The sequence below is a fragment of the Anoplopoma fimbria genome, chromosome 12, assembly GCF_027596085.1.
Source record: "Anoplopoma fimbria isolate UVic2021 breed Golden Eagle Sablefish chromosome 12, Afim_UVic_2022, whole genome shotgun sequence".
In the NCBI taxonomy this organism is placed as follows: Eukaryota; Metazoa; Chordata; class Actinopteri; order Perciformes; family Anoplopomatidae; genus Anoplopoma; species Anoplopoma fimbria.
This window is the reverse complement of record NC_072460.1, coordinates 13056821-13082835: the sequence shown is the minus strand read 5'-3', so window position 1 is coordinate 13082835 and position 26015 is coordinate 13056821. Positions and strand designations below refer to the sequence as shown.

The 26015-nt window shown below is 38.8% G+C and overlaps 2 protein-coding genes across 3 annotated transcripts; one reads left to right on the top strand and one right to left on the bottom strand.

Moving 5' to 3' along the window:
• The first annotated feature begins 8725 nt into the window (after positions 1-8725).
• slc26a10 (solute carrier family 26 member 10) lies at positions 8726-15126 on the top strand. Its single transcript, XM_054609302.1, has 18 exons — positions 8726-9120; positions 9635-9745; positions 9882-10039; positions 10185-10349; positions 10452-10604; positions 10700-10782; positions 10864-11011; positions 11105-11218; positions 11692-11769; positions 11863-11958; positions 12571-12677; positions 13011-13080; positions 13248-13430; positions 13540-13594; positions 13777-13865; positions 13974-14028; positions 14134-14240; positions 14341-15126. The coding sequence occupies exons 1-18, from the start codon at positions 8856-8858 to the stop codon at positions 14377-14379; spliced, it is 2076 nt and encodes a 691-aa protein (XP_054465277.1). The 5' UTR covers positions 8726-8855; the 3' UTR covers positions 14380-15126.
• A 204-nt stretch (positions 15127-15330) lies between these two features.
• b4galnt1a (beta-1,4-N-acetyl-galactosaminyl transferase 1a) lies at positions 15331-24282 on the bottom strand. 2 transcript variants are annotated; one of them, XM_054609303.1, is made up of 12 exons: positions 24258-24282; positions 23534-23697; positions 21296-21507; positions 21023-21205; positions 20539-20645; positions 20355-20392; positions 20061-20241; positions 18991-19083; positions 18706-18893; positions 18465-18605; positions 17341-17578; positions 15331-17148 (listed from the first exon to the last, which is right to left on the bottom strand). In XM_054609303.1, the coding sequence occupies exons 2-12, from the start codon at positions 23546-23548 to the stop codon at positions 16937-16939; spliced, it is 1608 nt and encodes a 535-aa protein (XP_054465278.1). In that variant the 5' UTR covers positions 23549-23697; positions 24258-24282; the 3' UTR covers positions 15331-16936. The 2 variants fall into 2 exon arrangements, with proteins under 2 accessions (XP_054465278.1, XP_054465279.1); XM_054609304.1 differs by lacking the exons at positions 23534-23697; positions 24258-24282 and adding an exon at positions 23451-23521.
• Between the last annotated feature and the right edge of the window lie 1733 nt (positions 24283-26015).

The window sequence follows — 26015 nt, the reverse complement described above, 5'->3', positions numbered from 1 at the left end:
ACTGCTCCCATATTGGATCTTGTACATGCTGTCAACATACCAGCTTTTCTCCTGTTTCTTTATTTTTTAGTCCTCTGCATTGTTGCAATTTTTAGACCAGTTGCACTTGCCTGATCTGTATTTAATCCCAAAAATACATTGTATACAACTTGGTTGAAACAAGCAGGTCAAGGTCACACTGACTGGTCTGTATCTCTTCACTACAAATGGCATACATGATATAAATCAACGCACTGTCTAAGTCTGCACGATTGTTTCCGATATGTAAAGGAAAATAAACTATAGAAATCAAGAAAGCAATAATTCATTATAAGGATCATATAATATAATTTTTTAAACATAAAAAGAGTCATTTGGAACTGAACAATAGTAACTCTTTGGTTGACAAAATAAATACCAGTTCCACGTAACAAAGCAACTGATGTTGGTACAGAAAAGGTTACCGTTGCTCTTCCTGATGTTTCTTCCTTTTTTTCCCCTTTAAATTGAGGGTGTCATATGCTACACATATTATAGAAATACTTTTGTTTTCCACACCCAAGTGTTAATGAAATATGAATACTTCAGCATTTCCTGTATATTTTTGAGGAAATCTCTTATTTCCTATCTATACTGTAAGGCCTGTGACAGTAAGATTTTTAGTTATCCAGGTGTTTAAGAAAATCATACAACAGGCAGGTCTTGCATTTTCAGTTCACATTTGACTCTTTGCAGAGGATAACAACTTGATCTTACTGTGCTAAATGACCTAACAATCATACAAGGCTCATGTTTATAGACACTGAATGTGCTATTAATATAATTTAAAAATGTTTGCTTAAAATAAAACTTGCAACTGCATTGCCTGTTTTGGGAACATCTGACCAGTGAGCTGACAAGCTTGTTCCATGTTGGACTGTCCTGGGTCCTGCAAACCCCCTGCAGAGGGACTTCTACCTACAAAAACATATACTCCTTTGTTTGCACAACAATTAAGATGAATTTTCACGTCATCCTACAGCATTTCTACACCTAAACACATGTGTATTTCTCATCATGCCTCTCAGTGTAACACTAATCCATTTGACATGACTGAAAGCAGAAAAAAAATCTTTATTTATAAGTGTTCTTTGATTTTATTCTTTCGAAGAGAAACTGATGTGTTTGTATTGAATTGCTGCTCTATTAGTCACACTTGTAAGCTGATCATTCCACAGGCTTTGTCAGTATAAGTATACCTTGGCTTGCATTGATCAAGTTCCTCCACATCACAAGTAACTACTCCGCTCATATCGCTGTGGCTATGAATTCTGTTTAAAAGGCCCAGAAAATGTGTAAGACCTTTATGCATCTATCAGTTTGCAGAGCTCCTTTCTTAAGCTACTGAAATATTGATAAAAAATTAACAAACAAAATTCAGGAGATCCTCAACACAGCCATTGAGGGGAGGGGGGAGGCCCCAGGCTCTTGGCTTTGTCTGCCTGTTGAGTGGGGCCATCAGATAACAGCCAGGACAATGGTGCTCCATTCTGAGGGCTCTCTTAAAATGGACAGGAAGCGCCGGTGAGTGCCGAGAGCAGGCTTCTGGTGGACTCCCTGGGGTCCGCTCAGCCCTGACGGAGCACGCCACCGCTGAATGGCTGGAGAGCATGAGAGGAAATGAGAAGCTAGTGGCCACCCAGCTGGTGCCAGGGGTGCCCTTTGATGCTGGATAAGTATGGATGGGTGTAAGGGAAAGGTGATGGAGAGTAAAATGAAGAAATAGTGGTATAATAAATTACAGACGCTGATCTCAAGGCATTGTACTTTATAATAATGTCTGAGCAGCATCAGTGTCACTATCATCAATGATGGTATGACCTGGGCCATTTTTGGTTGTTGTATCATGACGTAAGGCTCACCCAGCCTTACATGTTGGGATCATGTGGCTAATAATAAGATGCAGAGTAAACTCAATTAATTCATCTTTCAACTATCTTTATGGTCACCTAAGAGACACTAAGATGACAACACACCATTTATTCTACCACGGCTTTGACAGCTAATTAAAGTGGATGCAGGAGGAAAAAGAAGGTTTCTCACAGGGTAAAAAAAGTTAAGAACCATTTTCTTACAATGCATCCACAATTTATTTATCAACTATTTATTTTATCGAGCTTGTTCTTAATTCTAACACAATGTACCAATACAAACCCCCTCTTTCTTGCATGGTGTGGCAGGAAGGTAGTCTGGCAGTGGCCGCAAGTACGGTTCTTGGTCCACGTCTCCCTGTCCTCCACCCTTCTGCTTTCAGCCTGGTACGTGCTGTAGAGGGTGTCTGGTGATACAGCAGCCCTGTGAACCACTATATAGAGCTCCAAGGCTTTTGTCCGGAAAATTCAGAGATGGAATATTACTGAATGGTATCAGTGACGATAAGGATTACATAAGAAACATTAGAATGTGATCACAATCCCAACTGGGTACTGTTCTGTACTGTGACTATTTATTTATGCACTGGAGAAAGATTAAGACTCTTACTTGCAATAATACAAATTGGAAAACATAACCTTGTTCCTTCTTTGATCAGGACCAAAAATAAAGTCTTTATCGCAAGTAAGAAATTGCGATAAATACTTTATTTTTGGTCCTTAGAGCTTCATCAAGTCATTAAATGAAAGGTGAGTCAAGTGTTTTGCAAGTAAGAAGACCATGTGCAAGAATTATCCCTTCCATTATCAATTTATTTTTTGAACATGTGCACTTGGGCTGTGGGTGAGATACTTTATTTCAGTTCTTAACCTGAGTTAGGAAAGTATCTTCCACACAGGAAATGAAAAGCGCTGGCTCCCATTTAATGGGGGAATACTACGCAATCTACGTGCCAGTCTGATATGCTCCTCTGCTGAAACAGCGATCTCTGCGCGTTTTCTGCGTTTTCCATCAGCATGCAGCCAAATGCCTTTAGAGTGAGGAGCAGGAAACACTCAAGGTATAAAAAGCGACACTATGTCAAACAAAGTCAAAATGGACAAAGACAAAAGGCAAACACATATATAGTCAACCTTAGAACGTTTGTTCTATTCTCATTGGATAATTGGTTGAACAGGCTTTCAAATCTATTGGTTAGTGGATCTGAGGGATGGGACGTTGACAATGGCAACTCCCGCATTGGGATTGTCCAATTACCCAATGAGAGTTGTACACTTGTTCTAGATTGGCTATATATGTGTCTGTCTTTTCTCTTTGTCCCTTTTGAGTCTCATAAAGACACATTACTGCTGAAACGTTGTTTTGTCTGCATAAAAAACGAATCAGTTTGCTCTAGTCCTTTCTTTTCTGCTATAAGATGTGTTCTTTGCCTTTTTAGTAACTCCATGTTAGTGTTGCTGCTGTAGGTAGTAAGCTCAATAGCTGGGCAAACATTTTTTTGAGCAGATAAACCCCCTTTATTGTGCAGACACCGACCTTGAGGATAGCTGTGTTGGTGCACACAAATTCAAACTTCTAAAAGTGTTGAGTCAACATTTTTGGGCACAATATACCTGCAATGAACTCTGTGAGGTGAACCTGTCTGCACCGGTGATTCTTAAGGACCTACTCCATCAGAGTCACACGCACAAGATAAAATACTAGAGTCACTACGGTGGATCAAAATCCCATTCCCTTCAACCCACATCACTGTGGCTGTGTTCACAGTCTGAATATTTGGTTCTGTGTGCATTTTTTGAAATGTTCTTTTTAATTTATAGACTATTTCAAGTGTACATCTGGGACTTACTATTCTTTGTTAATGTACATTCACCAGTTATAAGGAATTTACAGAAGCGTATAGCCCGAGAGCTTTAAAAGACAACACAGGGAAATACGGTTTCTTCGTCGTGTTGAACACTATAAGTGCTCTACAGCTGAAAGTGAATCTAGTGTTGACAGAGGTGGTACCGTGAAGCAGACAATGCGGCAGCCGGTCCTACAATGTGGTTCAAGGCTGTGTCGCCGTTGTGTACTTGAGCTGCACAATGCTTTGGCATGGGCTAGGAAGTGACACATCCCATAACCCAGGCCCTCTGTGGGTCAAAACAGCTCCCCTACATGGTTAAATAAATCTAATTGTTATTCTGTAAGTGAGTGGAAAAAACTGTGGAGCAAAACAGTTTTATACAAAGAATAACATATGCCTCATCTCTGCCTTGAAAAAAGTAGAGATTGTTAGAGTGTTAGTCAGAAAGAGGGGCAACCGTGACTTTCAGACAGAAATACCGCAGATGAGACTAAACACAAGTGTTTTTCTTTTTTTTAATTGTTGCACCATATTCTGACAGGGGACAGACAGGACAGAGACTTTTAACCTTAATGAAGGTCAGATTGGAAACCAGGTCTCACCTCTTTGTTCTGATCAGATGATGAACAGGCTGACATTGACCTTTTAAATTCTTCATGGAAGCAGAAAAGAGATTGTGCTCTTTAAAGTGCACTCCCATTACCCGCCGCACACAAAATAGTTACTGTTCATAATCCACTCTAAGCTTAATCAGATGGAAATGGCAAGACGATCATGTGCTTAAACCCAGGTTGAAATCCATGACGTCCCAAAATCATCATCTTTGTTACCTTCATGAGAACATAAAACTTAATTGTGGAGGATGCTTTGTGAGTGCACTTGGACACAGTTCCTTGGGGAGCCTGTGGATGTTAGGCGGCTGCTGCCCTCCCCGCCCAGGAGATGCATGACACAGATGTTTGATGACTGGACATGATGTAGGTGTGGTGGAGGTCAGGAGACGGTTATAAAGAGTGAACAGGAAATCAACTCACACTGAAACCTACTGGACTCACACAAAGAAAAATAAAACAGGTTTAAACGGGAAAGTAGGAAAGAAACTCTGAAGGCCATCAGGCAAGATGTATAAGAATCTTTAACGTGAGGAAGTGAGGGCAAGTCTCAAAAGATTTTCAACAAAAAGTCATAAGATGTTAGTGTGCTGCCCTATCAAGACATTCCAAATAACAGGTATATTTGTAAAAAAAAAAGATTAAGCAGAGAAAATAGTGTTTGATTTTGGTTGAACAATGCACATCTTGTTTGATTATTGTATTGCCTGAATAATATTGCATGCCAAGCTGCCATAAAATATCCACTTTTCAACGCACATCAAAGGGCCGTTAGATAAATTCCTGGGTTGTGCTCGGCTCTTAAGCCCTGCAGAAACTTTGTATGGTGTGAGTGATAAATTGCAACAAATTCATGAGACAGCAGGAAGAATTCTTCAGAGAGACATGATTCATGAAGTCAAACAATGTAAATACCTGGACAACACAAGGAGAAGCACTAATAGATGGATAGGAGAAGCAAACGGAAAGGGATGGGAGAGGTAGGGAGACAGGGACATAAGGAACGGTTTGGCTGCCAGCGGTCAGCCTCATAGAAAAGGTCATTTCCAAACTAGCATGCCATGGGGGGTCGAGACAAGCATCCCATAAAGCAGATAAAGAACAATAGCAGGAACTATAGGCTGGAGCCTCTCCCTGGACCAGAATAATAGAAAGACCCTGTAAGATCAGGAGACACACGCTAAGAATATAGGAGACAGGGAGGAAATATTTTTATAAAGTGATTAATGCTAATGCAAGAAGCAGAGTGGGATCATGAGTTATGCTGCGAGACATAACTACAAGCCTCGCACCACTCCATGAGTGCTTTTGATGAGTCGAGAATATTTCCACGTTTTCCAGGGAAATGCTGCGCTTTAAGAAACATTAACATTGTTAAATGGAACAAGACACACTACACAGAGAACATAAAATGATTAAAATTCATCTTATATCACCCTTTTAAAACTCGAAGTGATCTTGTGTACCTTGAGATTTCATTGTATTTTAAAGTGTGCTATATAAATAAAATCCATTATTATTATTTTTTTGTGTGACTTCACAGTTAAAAATATACACTTTTGTCAGTCAAAAAATATCATATAACTCAACACATTGTACATTTTCATGTTTCTATTTTAAATTTATTTCTTATATTATTGCTCTGTCTTTACTGTTTACTGTTGCACACCAATCAATAACTTAGCCAAATTCCTTGTATGTGTAACGTACTTGGCAATACACAGCTTCTGATTCCGATTAAGACATTGTGTCCACAGAGGTGCTGATGCCCTCTTTGTTGAACCCACATTGGATCGTAAAAGTGGGTAGGCTGTACTTTGTGGCCCTGTGTGAATACTCAGGTATTCCCATTTTCTTTGTTTAAATTCATAAAGAGCTGTCTGTGTTATGATGGAAAAGAAGGGTTTCCATCTAGTTTGGGGTTAACACTCCATATCCTTTTCTATTCAATGCATTGTTCCTTTTACCACTGATAAATATCTTGTTTAAACAGCCCGCAGACACACCACGCCGTCTGTATGTTCATAAATCCTCTGGAGTTGATCAACACAATGGCCCACATTCCTGGCATTTAAAGGAAGTCCCTTATATCACTGCATCTCCTCTCCACTAGAGACACAGACATTCTAGGAAAATGACACTAACAAAAACAACTCTCCACGCGTGTATGTTGATTTCATTTAGTTTAGGACATTAGTGAGACAGGGACACATCACACTTTAAGGGGGTGTACATCAAGTACTTATCACCAACACCCTGTTTGACTCCAGTTACATCTTTAGCAATGTTTTCTCTTACATGGAATTACAGCATTTTCCTTCAACATTAACCATTGTTTTCCTTTTTTAAATTTAGAATCAATAGTGGTCATTAGAAAGAAATGGAGACATTTATCAGGGTTAAATCATTTGACCTGACTCTAGCATTGTCGCTGTATGTGGGATTACCAAACACCCCCTGCCTATTATGGCTTCTTCTGGGCTGATGAGGTGAAAAAATTTAAAAATGACTTCATATCCATTAGATTAAAATGAATAAGAGCTAATGAAGATTTTTTACATTAACAATGAGTCACAGGTTTTCTTGCAGTGATTGAATCAGTCATCATCCAACTCTACACAGCGTTTTAGCTCCTTTTTAGCTTGTTTTCTTTGATGCTAAATGTATTGTTTGCTTCAGTCTAATATGATAATATCATACATATGGCCTTTGTTTTTGTCAAAAAAAAAAAGGCCGAAACTGACTGCTACCTCTCCAACTCCATACAACATGTCGGAAAAAGTGAGCGTCTACTTTGTAAATAAACTGCTCATTCAAACTGACACACTGATAGCATCAAAATCTGCACAAAGCAGAGGCGAGAGGTGAAGAGAAGCGAACACACTGGAGGCCATAAACACATGATGTAACAAGCCATTGATTGTCAAATACAACCGCTTTACTAAAGGATATGTGTATGTGTATTAAACACAGATGGGCATGACATTATTCAGAAATTGCATATACCTTTTTATAAACCTGTGTAAAGAAAGGTTTTCCCTTTAGCTTCAACCAGCAGCACAGCTTTTGTAGTACTATATTGTAATTTCATCAATATGCTGAATACCTACTCTGATTTGTAAAACATTGATTGTGATTGTTGGGTGGTGCTTGTCAAGTTGACCATCCGGTAAATGCGCTTTATGCTTGTGTTCATGTTACCCCACTGAATGAATGATAAAATGTTCTCCTCAAATAACAAAAAGGCTTTGATGTAAATTGTAACGCGTGGTACATTTTGAAGGGCATTAAACTTTCCGCCCTTCTAGCCAAGGTCAGGGCCCATTGAAGCCCAAATCCTTGGGTGGTGTTCTGTGCAAAAAATAAATAAAATGGTGGCATTGCCTGCACTTCCTCACGTAGCCCCGTGAGAGGGGAGAGGTTCACTCACAGCACCCAACACTGAGCTTGCACCAGAGATGGATTTCCGTTTGTTTTATATCCACCAGTCAGACTGAACCTCTCTTGAGGTTGTAATTTCCTTTTCAAGAAGTAGAGTTCAATTTGATTATTATGATGGTTAAAAGTTACATTTTGCAATCAATATGTTTTCTTCTTTAGACAAGCATATCCAGTTTTTATCTTGTATTCATCCAAAGCTCCCTTGTCCTCACTCCTGTGTGACAAAGAACAACATCTCACTCCTCACACACAATCTCTGTACAGAGTCGAGGTGTGGTTTGATCCATGAACCAGGCTGCCATGTGTGATTGAGTTTCACAGGGGTCTCATGGGTGCCAGACCTCTTTTCCTTGTGGCTACACGGTTTAAACGCCCACCCATTACTGACATCCATCCTTCTCGGAAATGAACTCCTCGCTAACAGATATGGTTTGAGGTTACACCTTAGCTTCACCAACAATACAACTTTGATCTTGTTAGGCATTTCACAGTGGTATACATTGTATGACTTAATTGTGCCTCCTCTGAGCTTGTACCTCCCGTGTAGCTCTCTGGAGGGCACCAAGGAGGATATACTGTGTATAGTGCAAAGGATAGTGTGTGTGTGTGTGTGTGTGTGTGTGTGTGTGTGTGTGTGTGTGTGTGTGTGTGTGTGTGTGTGTGTGTGTGTGTGTGTGTGTGTGTGTGTGTGTGTGTGGAGGGAGGGGTTGTGAGCAAAGGTAAAGCAGTTAGTTTGCCTGACTTTCTACTTTGTGTTGAAAAAAAAAAATCCTTCCAGCAGTAGGACCCAGAGGATTTTTGCAGAAAAAAAACTGGACCAACACACCTTTATGATATCTGAGGCTGGACAAAGATGTGAAAAAAAAAAAAAAGTTGTTCAACAGTAACAAAAAAAAAGGTTGAGCTTTGAGCCATGCCATTGGCTAAGAAGGGTCTGACAGGAAAACACAATGGCTCTTGAGGTCAGCGCAGAGTCTGCTATAAATGTTTTGCCACAGACCCTTACTGACTCTGCAACAAGGCTTGCATGGTGAGCTGTCGTTGCCCATCTCTACAGAGACAATATGAGCGCTTCGGTGGCCGTGTACAGGAATATTTACACGGAGGACCGCTTTAAACAGGCCTACGGCTCCGATGATAACGCGAGTGGAAGTTTGCGGCTCCGGGAGAAGCTCGCCGGGAGGTGCAGGTGTTCAAGGCGAGCCTGCCTTCACCTGTTGAGGGAGAGAGTGCCCATTTTTAACTGGCTGCCAAGATACAGACTGAAGAAATGGATATTAGGAGATACTATAGGGGGGCTGACAGTTGGTATTCTTCACATTCCGCAAGGTGAGTTATTAATCACCATGATCAACAGGCAAATAAAGTATTTGATATGATTGTAATAGGAAATATAATAAGTAATAAAATAATATAAAAATATAATACGATATGAAATTTCATTAAATTCAACTGAGCCAGGATGTTGTTATAATAATTCTATCCTAACAATAGTACCATACAAAATGGCAATAATAATTCATGAGAAAAGGCAACAAAACACAGTTATTACTGATATGATTAAATTAATAATGATTATTCAAAAAAATTTTTAGCAAATATTGGTTAGAATACATGTTGAAACAACTATAAGGCTAAACTTTCAAAATGTAGGTGGTCACAGGGGTGATGTTACATACAGTCTTTATTTGTTGTACAGTCAGTCATTTCTATTATTTTTTGTACTCTATTAACTTTACATACTTCAGCCATATAAACTTATATAAGTGCAGATTTTACATCACATACATTTGTAAAATGTCTTTACTGCTAAACTGTGTTTTTGATTTCCTTCCCTAAACAGGCATGGCCTTCGCGTTACTCACATCAGTAGCACCAATATTTGGCCTTTACACCTCTTTCTTCCCCGTGGTTCTCTATATGTTTTTTGGCACAGGTCGCCATGTGTCCACAGGTAAGACTTGTGTCCACATATTATCTAGTGTATATTCTAGATGAGCTTCATTTATCAACAGGGTTACATTATCTTAATGCATGCACCCAGAACTCAATGTTTTGCACGGTTACTGAGTTGCTAGGTCTGTTCTCAGGTACCTTTGCTGTGGTGAGTCTGATGACTGGTTCTGTGGTGGAGCAGCTGGTTCCCACTCCTCTGGAGATGAACGCAAGTTCACCTGAAGCAGCCGACTTTGAGATCCAGAGGATTGGAGTTGCGTCAGCTGTAGCACTCCTCTCAGGAATTATAATGGTGAGGCAGATGCACAACGTCTACAAATTTAACACAACATTAATAAACAATGCAACTGTGATGGCAGACCTGTCTTTTTATGAACACAAGCAGACTTGATTCCCTGACACAGCTCATAATTATGTGTTTACCTCTTGTGCCCCAGCTCTGTATGTTTGCTCTTCAGCTGGGCTTCCTCTCCACCTATCTGTCAGAGCCAATTGTTAAGGCTTTCACCAGTGCTGCTGCCTTCCATGTAACTGTCTCACAGCTGCAAAACATGCTGGGGCTGCGGCTCCCTCGCCACACTGGGACTTTCTCCCTCTTTAAGGTAGGCAGCGTTTCTCGATTAAATCTTGATGGTCTAATCCACCATGTTGTTGTTTGGGGTTTTTGTGCTGTCTGCTCACAGCTCACCTACTCTTGTGTTCAGACTTTAGCGTCAGTGATGGAGAACCTGCCTCACACCAACATGGCTGAGCTGTTGATCTCCTTGATGTGTTTGGCTGTTCTGGTGCCAGTTAAGGAGATCAACATGCGTTACAGACAAAACCTGCGTACACCTATCCCTGTGGAGATCCTCACGGTTAGTCAACTGGATTTGTGAATGGGCAGGGTACATTTTCTATTTACAATACAATCAACAGGTTATAAGTCAGGGTTTTATGCTTTATTCTTCAGGTGATTATTGCTACAGGTGTGGCCTATGCTTTCTCGCTGGACTGTACTTACAACATTGAGATAGTTGGCCACATCCCAGCTGGGTAATATAAAAAAAATAAAAGACCTCAAAACACTAAGCTCAGTAGATTTTAGTAGTTTGACTTTAATTCTCCTATCCTCAGATTCCCGAAGCCACGGATGCCTACCTTGAGCACTTTTCCTGACATTGCTGGAGACACAGTTGCCATAACATTTGTCGGTTATGCTGTGTCGGTCTCTCTGGCAATGATCTACGCCGATAAACATGGATATTCCATACATCCCAACCAGGTAAAATGTGAGAATTTCACAGCCGTTTGTTGACATGCTAGACTTTTACCAATCTGTTAACTTTTTTTGTATGGAACCTGTGCTTTATTTCAGGAGCTCCTGGCTCATGGTATCTCCAACACGGTGTCTTCTTTTTTCACATGCTTCCCCAGCTCAGCCACTCTTGCCACCACTAATATACTCGAGAGTGCGGGAGGATACACACAGGTAGTGTACATGATATTCAGTAAGTTCTGTGTGGGACACTCACAAGCCATGGTGGCCTTTTGTTTTAATAAAGGTGCATCTGCAATTCAAATATCAACAACAGGGGAACAAAATGAAAAAACTTCACTCTATTATAGTAGATTTTATATACTATAGTAGTTTGAAAGGGCCTTTTAGGTTATTGTGTTTACTGATGCTTTAAACACAGCAGCAAAACAGGATTGTATATTCAATCATGATCAACAGAGGAATACAAAATGCTGGTTTTCATCTATAAACTCTGTTATTTTGTGTTATAATCCACTTGAATGCAGTTAAAATAATTAAGAGTGCATTTACATCGAACTATTTAATGTATGATTTTCTTTCATGTTGAGCTTCCATATTGTGGATGCAGAAAATACTCCAAACCATAAGCGACCCTACCGGGATTTCTAGTAAGGGATGTGTGTTGTGTGTGTTTTTTCCTGCAGCTCTCCGGCTTGTTCACAAGTCTGGTTGTTCTGATTGTCCTGCTTCTGATTGGACCACTGTTCTACTTCCTACCAAAGGTGTGCTTCATGTGTTTGTATCTGTCTGTACAAGAATGGGAGAAAAAGAGAGGGAAAGTTTACTCATCTCATCTTTTATCTCTCTCCCTCCAGGCAGTCTTGGCCTGCATCAACGTCACCAGCCTCAGGCAGATGTTCCTGCAGTTCCAGGACTTACCTGAACTGTGGAGACTCAGCAAGATTGACTTTGTAAGGCAATATATTAGTACAAAAATATAAGTATCCCGCAAAATGGTCTCCATGCATGATAATAAAGGAAGATCATTAATCAGCTCCCTGTAGTTACCATTTGGTCAACAACTGACCCATAAAGCACAGCTAATTGGTTTTATCAGTCTGCTCAGGCTTTGATTCGCTATAAAGCATAAAAACATCCTTATTCACCTCATCTGGAGTCCAATATGATATGCCTCCAGCAACATATAACCTTTTTAATTTTGAATTTAAATGGAAGACAACCACTTTACACTGGACTACATTCTTGTGATTATTTGTAACACAAGTGTTTACTGGTCATTTTAGCTGGAGCTGTGTGAGGTCACACAGGTTTCCATAGTCTGAATCAGCTTCAGTTTAGTTGCCTGCTGACCAATTAATGATGCATGCTTCTTAAAACAATAACAGCTAAGTCACAAGTGCAAGGTCTTTTTACCAAAGATAATCAGTTATCAGGCCATGCTATCATGAGCTAGTAGAGCACAGGTTGCCCACACTAATTGTTTGGCTGAATATTATTTAAACTGATGCGCTTCCATTGTTGTTATATCCTGACATGACTATACGTTATTCTTGCTTGTGTAGATGGTTTGGGTGGTAACCTGGCTCTCTGTAGTGGTCCTCAATGTGGATGTTGGCCTAGCTATCGGAGTGGTTTTCTCTATGATGACCGTCATCTGCCGCACACAAAGGTACATTTTTCATTCCCTCTTCACAAATACTATGACGCAATCCAGCTCGTGCTCTTGTCAATTACTCTATTGTACGAAATACCATGTACATCATAGACGTTGACAAGAACTGTGGCAAGAACTATGTAAAAGTACATTATTAAAGGAATTATAAAACTCCAGAAACAACAGTATTATAATTTACAAGGACATTGGGAGTATTATATCTGTATTGGAGCTCTAAACTAAGATTTATCACAGAGAAGTAGAGGATCACTTTATACTTGTCTATAGCTTTGTAGATCATAAGTAAGAATGTGATCATCTAAGGTTTTTGACTGATGGTTCCAACAGGGCTGGTTGTTCAGTGCTTGGTCGGGCCAGCAACACAGAAATTTACAGACCTCTGGAGAACCACAGCAAGGTGGGAGGACGGTCTTACTGTTAAATACTTAATATTTAATAATTATTCAACTTAAAATTTAGGCACATAAAATTGTTGTTTCTTATTCCAACAAGTGATAATCATAATCTCAGAGACGATGCAGCCCTTCCTAAAATGAAGTTGGGACGATCCTGTTTTCCTTTCAGTGCTATGAGGTACCTGGAGTGAAGATCCTGACTTACAACGGGCCTATTTACTATGGCAACCGTAGCTTCTTCAGGGAGGAGATGAGCAGGCTGCTGGGCCTGACGCCAGAGAAGATCCGCAGCCGGGAGAAAGCTAGGAAGGCCCTGGAGAAAAGGGAGAGAGAGGCCACTGTCAGCACAGTGGTACAACTACTATAATTACTGAATGAGCTGCAATATAAAAAATATTAAGTTCACACTGTAAAATTTGATTTCAGTGTCTTATTTTTTTCTCTCTCTCTCCATTGTTTAGGAAAGAGGAATTGCAAACACTTCCTTTTCTTCAGAAAATGAGTTCTTTAAATCTGGTAAATAATGAGTGTGGGCGATATGATAACTAAAAAACTATAGATTTTAAATGAGGACATCTACAACAGTTCTTTGGCCATTACATATTAAAATTTTTTAGATTGCTCTATATGATTTTTTTGGTTGACGTGCTGCAAATAATTTCAAGCTTTCCTTTCATTAACTTTTTTCCTTTTTGTAGAAACATCTGAGACTGATGTTCAGGCAGTGCTAATCGATTGCAGCAGTGTGACATTTGTTGATGTTGCTGGAGCAAGACTCTTCACACAGGTAAGTCTACTGAAGCAAACATTATGCATCAAACTCCACTGCTTAGGGTTCTCTCCATTTATTTGTGCATTGTGTCAACATGATTGATTGCTTTTGTTTTTTTTGCAGATGTGTACTGAATGCCAGAAAGTTGGAGTTCAGGTATATTTGGCAAACTGCAATGGTAAGGCCTACGTATCTGATTTAATTATTTCCTAGTGGTATTCTATGTTTATAGTTTATTCACTTTCAGGCAGTGAATGCTGATCAATTATTTCTATCCCCTTAGAGAGCGTCCTAAAGATCCTAACATCAAGTGGTCTAATGACCTACATGAACCCTCAACATATTTTTGTTACTGTTCATGATGCAGTGATGTATATTCAACAGCAGAAGGTAAGCTAAAAAGCAGACATTTTCAGAAATATTCAAAAGACTTTTATTTATAATTACTTAGATTGTCCTAAGCAAAAGCAACTTCTGCCGTCTGATGTAGGAAAAACCTCCAGAGAACACCACGACTGTCTGGGTATGAGCCAGGAGGACAGTGACGAGTCATGCTCCCATCAACCAAGTGTCTTGCACTACGAAAGACAGGAGAGGGAAAATGGGTCTTCTACATGTTGTTCTCTTGGCAGAGACTATGTCTCTCTGATGTATAGCAGTGCTCCACTATATGCCAGTGTTTCAAAGAAGCAGTAGCCTGTTGTAGCACATCATGATTACAATAATTATAAAATGACAGTGTTCCCATTCTTCTTATAGTTATTGGACTCTCTTCTGGTACACTTAAATCTGATTTTAGAAGACGGTCATTCAATCAGATCAGGCTGAAAAACAGACAATCTTCTTGTATATTTAGTGTAAAAAGAAAAAAAAACTACAAATATGTCATTTTTGACCTATGCCTATAAAACTGTATATGACAGATGTTCTTTCTTTTGTTGTTGTGAATGCTGGAATATTAGCATAGTGATATTTATTTAGTGTCTGTTTGCAATACAGATAAATATAAAGTGCACTGAATATTTTGTTAAATACTTTATGTATTTATATGTTTTAAAATATGTGCTTGAATATGCAACTATGTAAAGTAAATGCCAACTCATATGTACTTAAAATGTTCTGTCTTTAAACTCCACAGGCACTGCACAACATATTTAATGAAATTACTTTTGTATTTGTCAACAACTGTGCCAGCCAGTGGCTGTTTTGACCATAAATGTATCTCCAATAACAACGTCTTGGTGATTCATAATAAAATATAATAAATTGGGTTAAAGGTTTCTACATCAATACCTGGGTTACCGTTGTTATTGTGTGAGAATACATTTTAGGGGGAGACATTGTGGAATGTGAAGCACGCCACTCTGTCATATTTTGAATAGAGAAGAAGAGCAGTCTTTGTATTTGGTGAGGTATCGTAGACCGTGTGTCTGCTCTGAGATATGATGAAAAATTAGAAATACATGATTCAAATGACACAAAGACAATGGCTTTTATTTTTACCAGGGCACAAATTGGGAAAGTAGGACGCAGGTCATTAGTCCTACAGAATTATGGTTTATTCAACATGCATCATACAAGCTACACTGGTGTCAATTCATATATATTTTCATTTAAACTTAAAAATTCATTTAGATGCAACTTTTTGATCCTGCCTGTTTTACCACTTTTTACAAAAAGCTCAAACATTATAAACAAAGTCTGACTAAACCTTCTTAAAGATGTGCAAGATATGTGTGACCAGTAGTTGTAAATGCCATAACATTGTTTGTAAGTGATGTCTTTGCTCACCGCCATGCTGTCCTCTGCTGTCCAACAGTTAAAGGTTTTCCTCCACTGCTACTCATGGTAATCCTGTTACCTTGACCTGATAAAACTATATGCAGTGTGAGTTCAAACCCAGGATGAAAAAGGAAAAAAAACCTAATTATTTCCTTGCTTGATGTTGGATAGCCAAGTTATTAATTTTTTCCAGTGCATATTTCAAAGAGGCCTCTAGACACTGTACCCTTTGGGTTTTCTCTTTAAAGCTCAAGGAGTGTTTCACTAATTGGCAGGAAGTAGTCCACTTCAATTAGAACATGGTACACAAGGCTCTGGCCAAATGTTTACTAAGCCAGATTCTACCGGCAGACCTACTAACATGTACACAAACATATTCAAAAAGTAACCCGGCAAACTCTTCCAGGAAGACCAGTGACTGAATGACTGACTGAAACTAATATTTACCTATATGAAAAAAGTGGAATATTTTTTATGAAAGGATACAACATGAAGTTATTTATATTAGTTCTTATTAATGCAATAAATAACAATACAGAAACAGCAGAAAACAGCATGCATTGAGATGTACTGGAAAACACAGGCACTCTAATCTAACCATGTGGGTTCATAATTAGTATGAAAATACTAATACTGCTTGTACTTATTCTTCTGATACCACTAGTAGAAATAGTATACTACTTATGATGATACAAATGTTAGGGTAGAAAATCATTCAACTTGTGTGGCATTATTCTCTGATCTTTTGTTTCCATCTTGTGGTGAAACATTGGAATTACAACTGTTTTTAGAACAATGGGTCAAGTGACTTTCTGGTGACAGTTGGCTAATGCAAAGTCGAATATTTTTTATTGTGTATCATAAATGGATTAGGCCTCAATTGTTTTCGTTATCTAATGCAACCCTGTGTTGTAGAAAGACAATAAATTAACCTTAAATGATAAGCTGTATTATATCCTCACTTGTATTACCTAAAGTACAAGCCTAACAAAAGTTAATAACTCAATATATACTACAACAGTATAATTTATATTTAGTTTACTTGCCCAGCAAGACATCACATTTTCATTTTTACACCTAGAGTGCACAAATACAGTCACAATACATTCAAAACATGTTATAAACATCCATGTTACCTGAGTAAAATAACATGATAAATACATGAGCCATGTTTGATTTTGGGAAGACAATGAATATGATTAATAAGCCTTTCAGTGGCATAACATATATGTTGAGTTGTTGCCAGTGCCGTGCAACATGTCACATGACACATATCAGGTGTAGCTAAACAAATAGCATTTGTTTCAGTGACTGGTCATGCACTTGAACCTGTTCTTGAAGTAGAAGTCTTCCTTATGAATGTCATTATCAGCACTGGAAGATGAATAGCGAAATTTGTCATAAGCCTTTTGTGAGTCTGTTTTACTCCAGGGTAGAATGATCTTTGATGCGTGGCTTACAATGATGTCACTACAGGAGCCAACGTGGAGGGAGCCCAGAGCATCGATGAAAAACTCTAAAGTGCCAAAGAAAACATGTTTTATACAATCCTTCCTTGAATTTCCCTTGGTTATGTTCTTTATACATCCTTCCAATCTGAAGCAACTCAAAAGTGTTATCACAATTGTGACTGCAGTGTGTAGAGAAAATAGATAATATAAACTGTTATGTTAATACATTTCATAGCCAACGTTACAGATAGACTCACCTAGATGACCGTGCCGGGCCAGGCGGGGGTTAAATCCTACTTGCTGCACCTTGCTTGTCCTTCCTAGGAAGAAGTTGATGACTGCATCAGCTACCACACAGTTGGGAAATCCATCGATGACATGGTAGTAGCCATTTCTGATATGTAAACAGTCACCATCCTCCCCCCCTTCTTCCACTGAAATGGTGTGACGATAAGTTGCAGTGTAACCGGTCACCTCTCTCACTGCACCACCGACCTGAAGTCATTAAGACAGCAAAAATGTAGAGAAAACTAGATAGACACACACACAGACACAGTCAAGTCACACACTGGATGACAAGAACGCTATAAATAATACTTTTCAAGTACGCTGGCGCGGGGGGGGGCGACCCTGCACAGATCGTCAGATTATCAAAGGGCTGACGCATAGAGACAGACAACAATTCAAGCTCACATTCAAACCTACGGGCAATTCTACAAGCAGACTTCAATCAGCCTAAACTAAGAATAAAAGAAGACCGCCATGCAAGCACATCTTTGGTCTGTAAAATAAATAATAGCCAATCTCTAATTTAAAACATGCTGATCCTGACAAAGATCTAAGTAGAATCGAAATGTTGTCATTCATAAACTTTAGTGGCATGGAGTAAGTGTGCAGGTGTTACCTTTTCCTTTATTAGTGCTACAGTTTAGTGACATGTATCTAAGGCCACTGGGCCACCATACTCCATCTGAAAGAAGGTGAAATTGATCTATCTAAGTTGCCCACAAGTCAATAAAAAATGTATAAGACCAACAAGTGCCACAATTATACCATATCAAGATTTATAGCCCAAAGAAGGGCCAGTCACCTTTGTTTTGGGGTTTAGACCGAAGTACAGCCAACAAAGTTTACAGTAGGGGTTAGAAGCTCAAGAATGTATTTAGACAATTTATTTCACTGGCAGTCAATGAGGTAAAACCACCATCTGGGAGATATTAGCTCAGTGTGTTCTGTGTGGTATGAATGTATCTACGCAGAGTTGTGAGCAAATTCAAAAACTTTCAAGTTAGCAGAGTATTTATTGCTAAAATAACCAGTCACCATCAAAACAGCAGATATCTTCCTTACACATTGTACTGTGTCTGGGCATGCAACTCACCAGATCCAGAGTGGTCTTTTCTAAGATGTCCACCATCCTCTCCACCTTGGTGTTTGCAGTGAAGATGAAATCATCATCCACCCAGAGCACATACTTGGTTGTCACTTGAGACACTGCCAGGTTTCTTCCTGCAAACCAACCCTTTATATAGTAGATGAAGGTTGATCAAAACTTAAAAAACTGTGCTGGTTAATTATTACAATCCATGATACTTAATAGAGACGTAGTAAAACTTCTTTACCTTTTCAAATGGCATGATGTAATGTTCAATGTGAGGCCCGGTCACTGACTGTGGGTGTTCATTATCATCTGCTATCACTATCGTTACGGTGGGATAATATTGCCGAATGCTGTCAATGAGGTCTTTGAGTTTGTCATAGCGTAGAAAGGTCTTGGTGGCAATGGTAACAAGAGCACTAATATTGTACTCTAAATAGAAAAAAAAAAGAAACAACAAAATCATTCCAATGGGTTATTTAAACACTTTGCATATAAAAAAATGATAATGACAAAACTGCTCACAAACCTTCTTGATATCCAGAGTTGTAAAGTTTAGGTATGGTTCCATGTCCAACTTTAATAGTGAAAAATGACTGGTGAACGTCAGTAGCAAACTGAACTGCAGAACAGAATTGGGATAAAGAGATGAAGAAGTGCATATTTCTATCATTGTTAACATAAACATGCCAAGCTGTAATTGCCTATGAACTGCAGTCCTCGTCACTTCTTTTATTGTAATTATGAAATTTTATCCGAATGTAATTTATTTCACAGATATAAAGAACCTGATATTGATTAATACTTCCTTACCATTACCTATTGATAAATAAGATAAGATAACATAAGATAAGATAATCCTTTATTAGTCCCGCAGCGGGGAAATTTGCAGACTTACAACAGCGTAGAGTAAAGTGCACACAAGAGACATAGTAGAAGAAGACAAGCTAAAAATAAAAAATAAAAAATGAAAAATAAAATAAAACAAGTATTAAGCAATATTATATATTATATTATTTATAAGCAATAAAAAAAAAAACAGTAGAAAAAAACAACAATAACTGAAATATTATATTTACAGACAGAGAAAAAAACAACAACTATTTTAGCTATTTTTAACTTTTTTAACTATTATTGTCATGTGGTGAGAGAGATTGTACCGCAGGTCCTTCCATCCTGCTGCTGTCAGGTTGCACAACCAACTCTGCTCTGCTCTCAGCAGACCACATGACCACATGACAATAATAACATGACAATAAAAACCTGTGCAATACATTACACATTACACTGTGCAATAATAGTTAAAAAAGTTACTTGTTGATTCAAAGTGTTGTGTGATACCTCTTATCATTAGAATGAAACTCCATAAGGTTAAATAGCAAAACATAACATTCTACTTTTAGTAAATGGACTGTACTTGTATAGCACTTTTCTAGTCTTCCGACCACTCAAAGCGCTTTTACATTACATATCATTCACACCCATTCATATCCTGCACATCAGGACTCTAACTAACACTCATACAACATCCAAACACCAATGGCACAGCCTTCGGGAGCAACTCGGGGTTAAGTATCTTGCCCAAGGTAGTATCTTTACCTGTATCTGCTGTCTTGGGATGAAAAACAGTGTTTGTATAGGTGACGAACTCCAGCTGCCTGTTCAGAGCGGAGAGAAGAGGACTAGAAAGTATCATGTGCTTCTCTCCTTCTCCTTTAATAGAGACCCTGTCCACTGTAGCAGCAACATCAAAAGTCCCCAATGTTGCTGTCAAATAAACCTATTGCACCATGTGCATGGTTTTGAGGAAAAAATAAACAAACAAGTTTAACATTTAGATAGAAAAAAGTGGGTTTGTAGACCCCAATGAGAACCACAAAGTAAAGAAATTACCAAATGGTTGGATCCTGTTTCTTCTTTAAGACCCAAACCTATGGAAAGAAAGCAATTATTACTGGGAATATCAAGATGGGATGATGGTGAAGCATTTTAAATAACAGACCAAAAGTAGGTTTAGATGTAATTTACAAGCCTATATGTCATGTATAGTGTAATGTTAGTGTTAGATAGTTGTTACCAGGAATAATGATCGTTTTGAGGGGTCGCACCTCCACGCCCTGGGTGGGATACTGAAGAGGACTGTTGGCCTCAGCTACAATAAGCTCATCTGCAGGATTGTAAGACCTTTAAATGCAGAATATATTAGAGGGGAAAGTACCTGTATTTCTAAACCATAGCCCCATTTGTTACTTTGACCACACACTGCACACACAGAAGACACATTGCAAATTTGTTGTATGGTTCAAGTACATCAAAATCAAGTAGCTCTTGAGTTGAACTAACGGAATCTAGTTGCTTTTGCTCGTTAGTACAGTGAGATTTCCTATGACCTGTACGTCTGAGAATGTTTTACAAAACGTAAATAAATGAACCTTGTACCCTGCACTGCCTTTTTAAAAACGGACGTGATTACAAAATATAATCAAGCTGACAGTTACATGAGTACACAAGGGTGTGTCCACTGATTAATTGAGTCATATGGTTCATAATTTGAACTTTACCTCTTCTGAAAGCTGCGGTACTCCTGAGCTCTGTGATGCTTCACACCTTTTGGGTCAGGATGAGACTCTAAGAACGCAAGATCAATGCTGTGGGCCCACACACGTGGGAACAGTAGATTGGAGAATGGCAGCTGAAAGGTCTCCTCATCAGCCTGGCACATACATGTATTTTGAGCCAAATGACTGAAAATGAGAAAAAATGTCCTTCAGTAAATTTTTGGGAATTAAATGAGAATTCAGAGCAGAATTTAGACATGCTGACTTATAACTGACCTTGCCACATCTTCCTTTATATGGTAGGCAATGTCATTGTAGCCACTGAGTGTCTCTTGGATTTTCCCTTGGAGGAGTTTCTGTATTAGACCCCCCTGTCTTCGCTGTATGTCAACTCCTGAGCTGGTCCCAGGGCTCCAAGCAAAAAAAAGGAATAGCAACAGTCCCCCGATCAAAAGCAGACCAAAACACTTCTTATAGGTGGCAGGCATCTAGAATTAAGATTAAAAGAAATGTCAAAATTGTACACATATAGACCTCACAGGAAAATGAAAACAAAGGGGCATGTGAAAGTCCTGTGTTTCACATAGGAGTAACTGGCTTTGATTGGATCGTTGACAATTTGACATGAGCTTGGATTTTTCAGTTCCTCATAGCTGGTTGAATATTTATTTGGAGCTGTTGTCAGAGAAAGAACACCTTAAATCTGCTGAGGCAACAGGCCCATTTGAAGTAAGCTTTTTCATGTATTGCACATGATTGGACCTTTAAGATCACTTAACTATAAACTTTGGAATAATGACATCTGTTTTTAAACTAAATTTGGGTTGTCAAATTTAGAACTGTATCACATTCATATCAAGCTGCAAATGCACCATCAAGCTTATTGGTTGGATGGCATGTAAACAAGGCAATGCACTATTGTTCATAAATCAGTATCATTAACTTCTCCATTCAGAGGATCGGTGGTTCAATAGCCGTCGATGTGTCCTTGGGCAAGACACTTAACCCCAAATTGGTCGGTGTGGACTGGATGTTGTATGAATGTTAGTTAGAGTCTGATGGTGGCACCTTGCATGGTAGCCTGTCATCAGTGTGTGAATGGGTGAATGATATGTAATATACTACTGATTGTAAGTCACTTTGGATAAAAGCATCTGCTAAATGATTGCAATGTAATGTAACTTCCTGCAAAAAGGATGTGGCTGCTGCATCTGCACTTTTGTGGTCAGCATTTCTCAAAATGAAGCCTGTTGAAAAGTACAACAGGCTTTGAGGTAGTGTATTTTCAGCAGAGCGTTATTTTGTTGTGAAATTTGATGTTTACTATCTTAAAGATAGCAAGATTGAAATACATTTAAATCTAGAATCAGGAGCTTTCCGATCTCAGGTAGAAGACCCAGTAGAAGCTCCATAAGACCATAACATAAGTGTTATTAAGCTGTGGAATATGTCTCCTAACAGCTAAAATATTCCATAAATTTGACTGTATAAGGAATATGTGTGTGATTAACACACCGTTGTGATGGCATTTAAACCTGAACAACTTTCCACTACAAGCATACCAGCATGCTTCCTGGTTTTGATCTCGTACCACATTCTCGCCGCAGCACAAACAGCCTGCTCTCATTCACAGGGCCTTTTTATCAGTTTATGTAGTTATAATGAACTAAGAGAGTGTACAATTAGGATTTACATTAACTACGTGTTTACTGAGAACATACGTTAGAAAGTGATGCCAAGGGTTACGTCAAAGCACAAGAATGGGACAAGTTTAGTTTTAGTAATGAGTATGTGTTGGCACAGATCTGGGGAAGATAAGTAGGTAAATAGTCAAACAGTGACTTCCTCCTCGCGAGTTTCACTGTGAATATGTCAAAATGCTTCCTCTTCTCTTCTGTGAAATCGACGGTTGTGTGAAATACAGGTCATTTTAGTACAGATCTGCTCACAATGAACTGCTTTGCAGGTTCCCTCTGCATTTTAACTTTGAGAAAAAAAACTATGCCATTCGACTGGAATGGTATCTTATTGTAGTTTCAATAGTTTGCAATAGTTTTTCACATTCGCCTGCCATGCAAAACAAGATGTTATCTCACTACAAGGTTTGGAATGCTTCTCCATAATTACAAAATCACATAACAGAGGCCATCACAGATACATGTTCAACGTGCATTAAAAAAAAAAGTATATGCAAAAATACTGCTAGTTTAAACAAGTCTCACACAGAAAGAGTGTGAAATATATATATATTTTGGAGCCATTTAAACATTTTATAGTTATGTCAAATATAATTTTAAAATATGATTTGTTTAAGATTACACAAGACAGTTTAAATTATATCCATGGTCAGTTACACGTGGACTGTTTTTATGTGCGAGCAATAACGATCTATGATAGCTGAAAGTTTTTGTTTTACCAAAGCATTCCATACCCAATTTGTCAAACGATGAAAGCAGTTATTCAATGCGATATGCCAAGCAGTCCAGAAAGAAGAGATATGGATATATTTCTTACCGTTGTTGTAATCATAAGATAAATATTTCCAGCGCCTTCAAGTTAACTCCTTTTCCGGTTGTATGACAGTTGTCTGTGCAGTTGCAGGGCAATGTTCAAGCGCATCCTGTGTTGGTTTAGAGCCACTCCTATTGGTTCGTTAGCCCAACCACACACCTGTTATACTGGAGGTGCGTGACTGTTCCACATTCACTTGCCCTTTGCTCAACTTAAACGGACTACATATAAACTTGCTTGTGTGGCATCACAAGTTTGAAAGCCATGGTCCAGTATGCAAAAAAAAAACCAAACAAGAGATGTAGAAACTAAGATACATCTTTTTAGAATTCAAAATAACAATATTTGCACACTCATCGTGTAACTTGAAGATTTTTTTAACTAGGTAAATTGTGTGGAAGAAAACAAACAAGAAAACCAACCAATTTATTTATCCAATCAGAGTATTTTTTATAGTTTACGAATAATTCTGAATATTATAATTACCTATATATAGTTATAATCCCATGAAAATTAAATTACAGATACAGTGCCGCCCGGGTTCTCACCAGGACACGGAAATACATACAAACACATCACCCCAGTCCTCCACTCCCCCCACTGGCTTCCAATAAAAACAACGCATCATTTTCAAAGTGCTTTTCCTAGTATTCAAGGTCATAAACTGTACCGGTCCAACCTACTTCCTAGACCTCCTCACACCCAATCCACATCCAAGACCACTTACGTTAGGCAACTCCAACATCCTTGCGGTTCCCGGAAAAAGCTGGCAAGCATGGGAGATCGTGCCTTATCTTCGCAGGGGCCACGCCTATGGAATAAGCTCCCGGAGAAGATCAGGGCCTTAAACTCCCTCACCACTTTTAAATGAAATCTTAAAACTCACCTGTTCCTCTCTGCCTTCCCCTAAGATCTTGGCTTTGTGTAGTTTAGATTGCGTTTATTGGGTAGTTGTTCAGTTTTAATATATATTCTTAGATTTTATTATGATTAAATTAATTCATAATTAATTCATAAATTAATTCATCTATTTTATTTTTTATTTGTTTTTAGCGTTTTATTATTATATTTGATTATTGTGATTGTTTTACCCTGTACAGCACCTTGAGATTTCATTGTATTTTAAAGTGTGCTATATAAATAAAATCCATTATTATTTATTATTAGTTGCAGCAAGGAAACCACATCCCTTTCAAAATGTAACTCTCATTAAAAAATAATTTTATGAGATGCAGCTTAAAAAAACAAAAAACGTATCTTATGTCTGTAACAGTATTTAGGTCAAGAAACAAGCACCCTTCTTTGGTTGGGAAATCTCACTTCTGGGGCTTCAGGTGATGCAATCTTTCTGTTTTTGTCCATTTTTATTCATCCCATGTCTTGCAGCTTTGTGTCTTCAGGGATTCTGCTAGTTCATTACCACCACTTCCTGACCAAATCCATAATGCAACTCCATCGATTAATGCTGAGTTCTTATTGTGTCAGTAGTGTCTTTTGTTAATTCATTTTGTTGTCATTTTGCTCTGTTATATGAAAATGAAATATAAATCCTGTCTTTATATGACTCATGCGCGTGCATGGCTTGACTGTATTTGTGGCCCATGATTGATTGTAAAATATAAATCCTGCATGGTGTGTCTATATACATGTTTAACCACCCACGTCTTGTATACAAAGTAATCCATTACATTACATTACCTATTCAATATTCATCCATTCAATATGTATTACTTTGTAAAATTTGTATTTGTTTACAATGTACAGCAACATTAAACATTGTATGTTGTGGGTTACTGTTGCTTTATAGTTGTCACAGTTCTTCCTCCATACTGTCAGTAGCTCCATACTCCCTGTCACTCTGTCTCACTCACCTAATTGGCTCACTCTGTTCACCTGCCTGTCACTCTCTCTCTGTTCACTCCGGCCACTCCCATTTCCACTTCCAGCTCACAGCCCCGCCCCCTCTCTCTCTCACCACACTCTCCCTCACTCACCTAATTAGCTTCATGCAGTGCACCTGTCTGCCACACCCACCTCATCAGCACCATCTCTCTCACCTGCTCACTCTGCTGCACCTACACCCTGCAGTATTTATTCATTTTCAGTCAGACTGATTTCCCATTGCCGACCCTGCCTGTCTGGGCTTCCCTGCCTTGCCTGTGCCCCGGTTAACCGACTCAGCCTTCTGTCCCCGACCACGAGTTTAGCCTCCGCTTCCTCTGGTTTCAGCCTGCCTCATCCCCTGCCTGTTTCCCACTGTGAGTCATGTCCTGCCTGCCTGTCTGTCTGCTGTGTTCTCAGCTTCAAATAAAGCTCCAGAACTTTATCTGTCTCCTCGTCGTACTGCTCTTGGGCCCACACACCAGCCGTGACAATAGTCCTATTATTAACATAATTCTATACATAATAGTGCTATGTTTATTTTTTACTTCTTATTGATCAGCTTTGTTGTTCTGGTTTTTAGTTCATGTCTATATCTATCTTA

Bases quoted from the DNA above. Each gene is read 5' to 3' on its own strand.
- slc26a10 (XM_054609302.1), top strand. From the start codon at position 8,856: ATGAGCGCTTCGGTGGCCGTGTACAGGAATATTTACACGGAGGACCGC. The intron at 11,959-12,570 runs GTAAGGCAATAT...TTGCTTGTGTAG, and splicing joins GACTCAGCAAGATTGACTTT to ATGGTTTGGGTGGTAACCTG. The intron at 13,866-13,973 runs GTAAGTCTACTG...TTTTTTTTGCAG, and splicing joins GAGCAAGACTCTTCACACAG to ATGTGTACTGAATGCCAGAA.
- b4galnt1a (XM_054609303.1), bottom strand. The intron at 20,393-20,538 runs GTAACAACTATC...TTCTTTCCATAG, and splicing joins CAAAACGATCATTATTCCTG to GTTTGGGTCTTAAAGAAGAA. The intron at 20,242-20,354 runs GTAATTTCTTTA...ATGGTGCAATAG, and splicing joins AAACAGGATCCAACCATTTG to GTTTATTTGACAGCAACATT.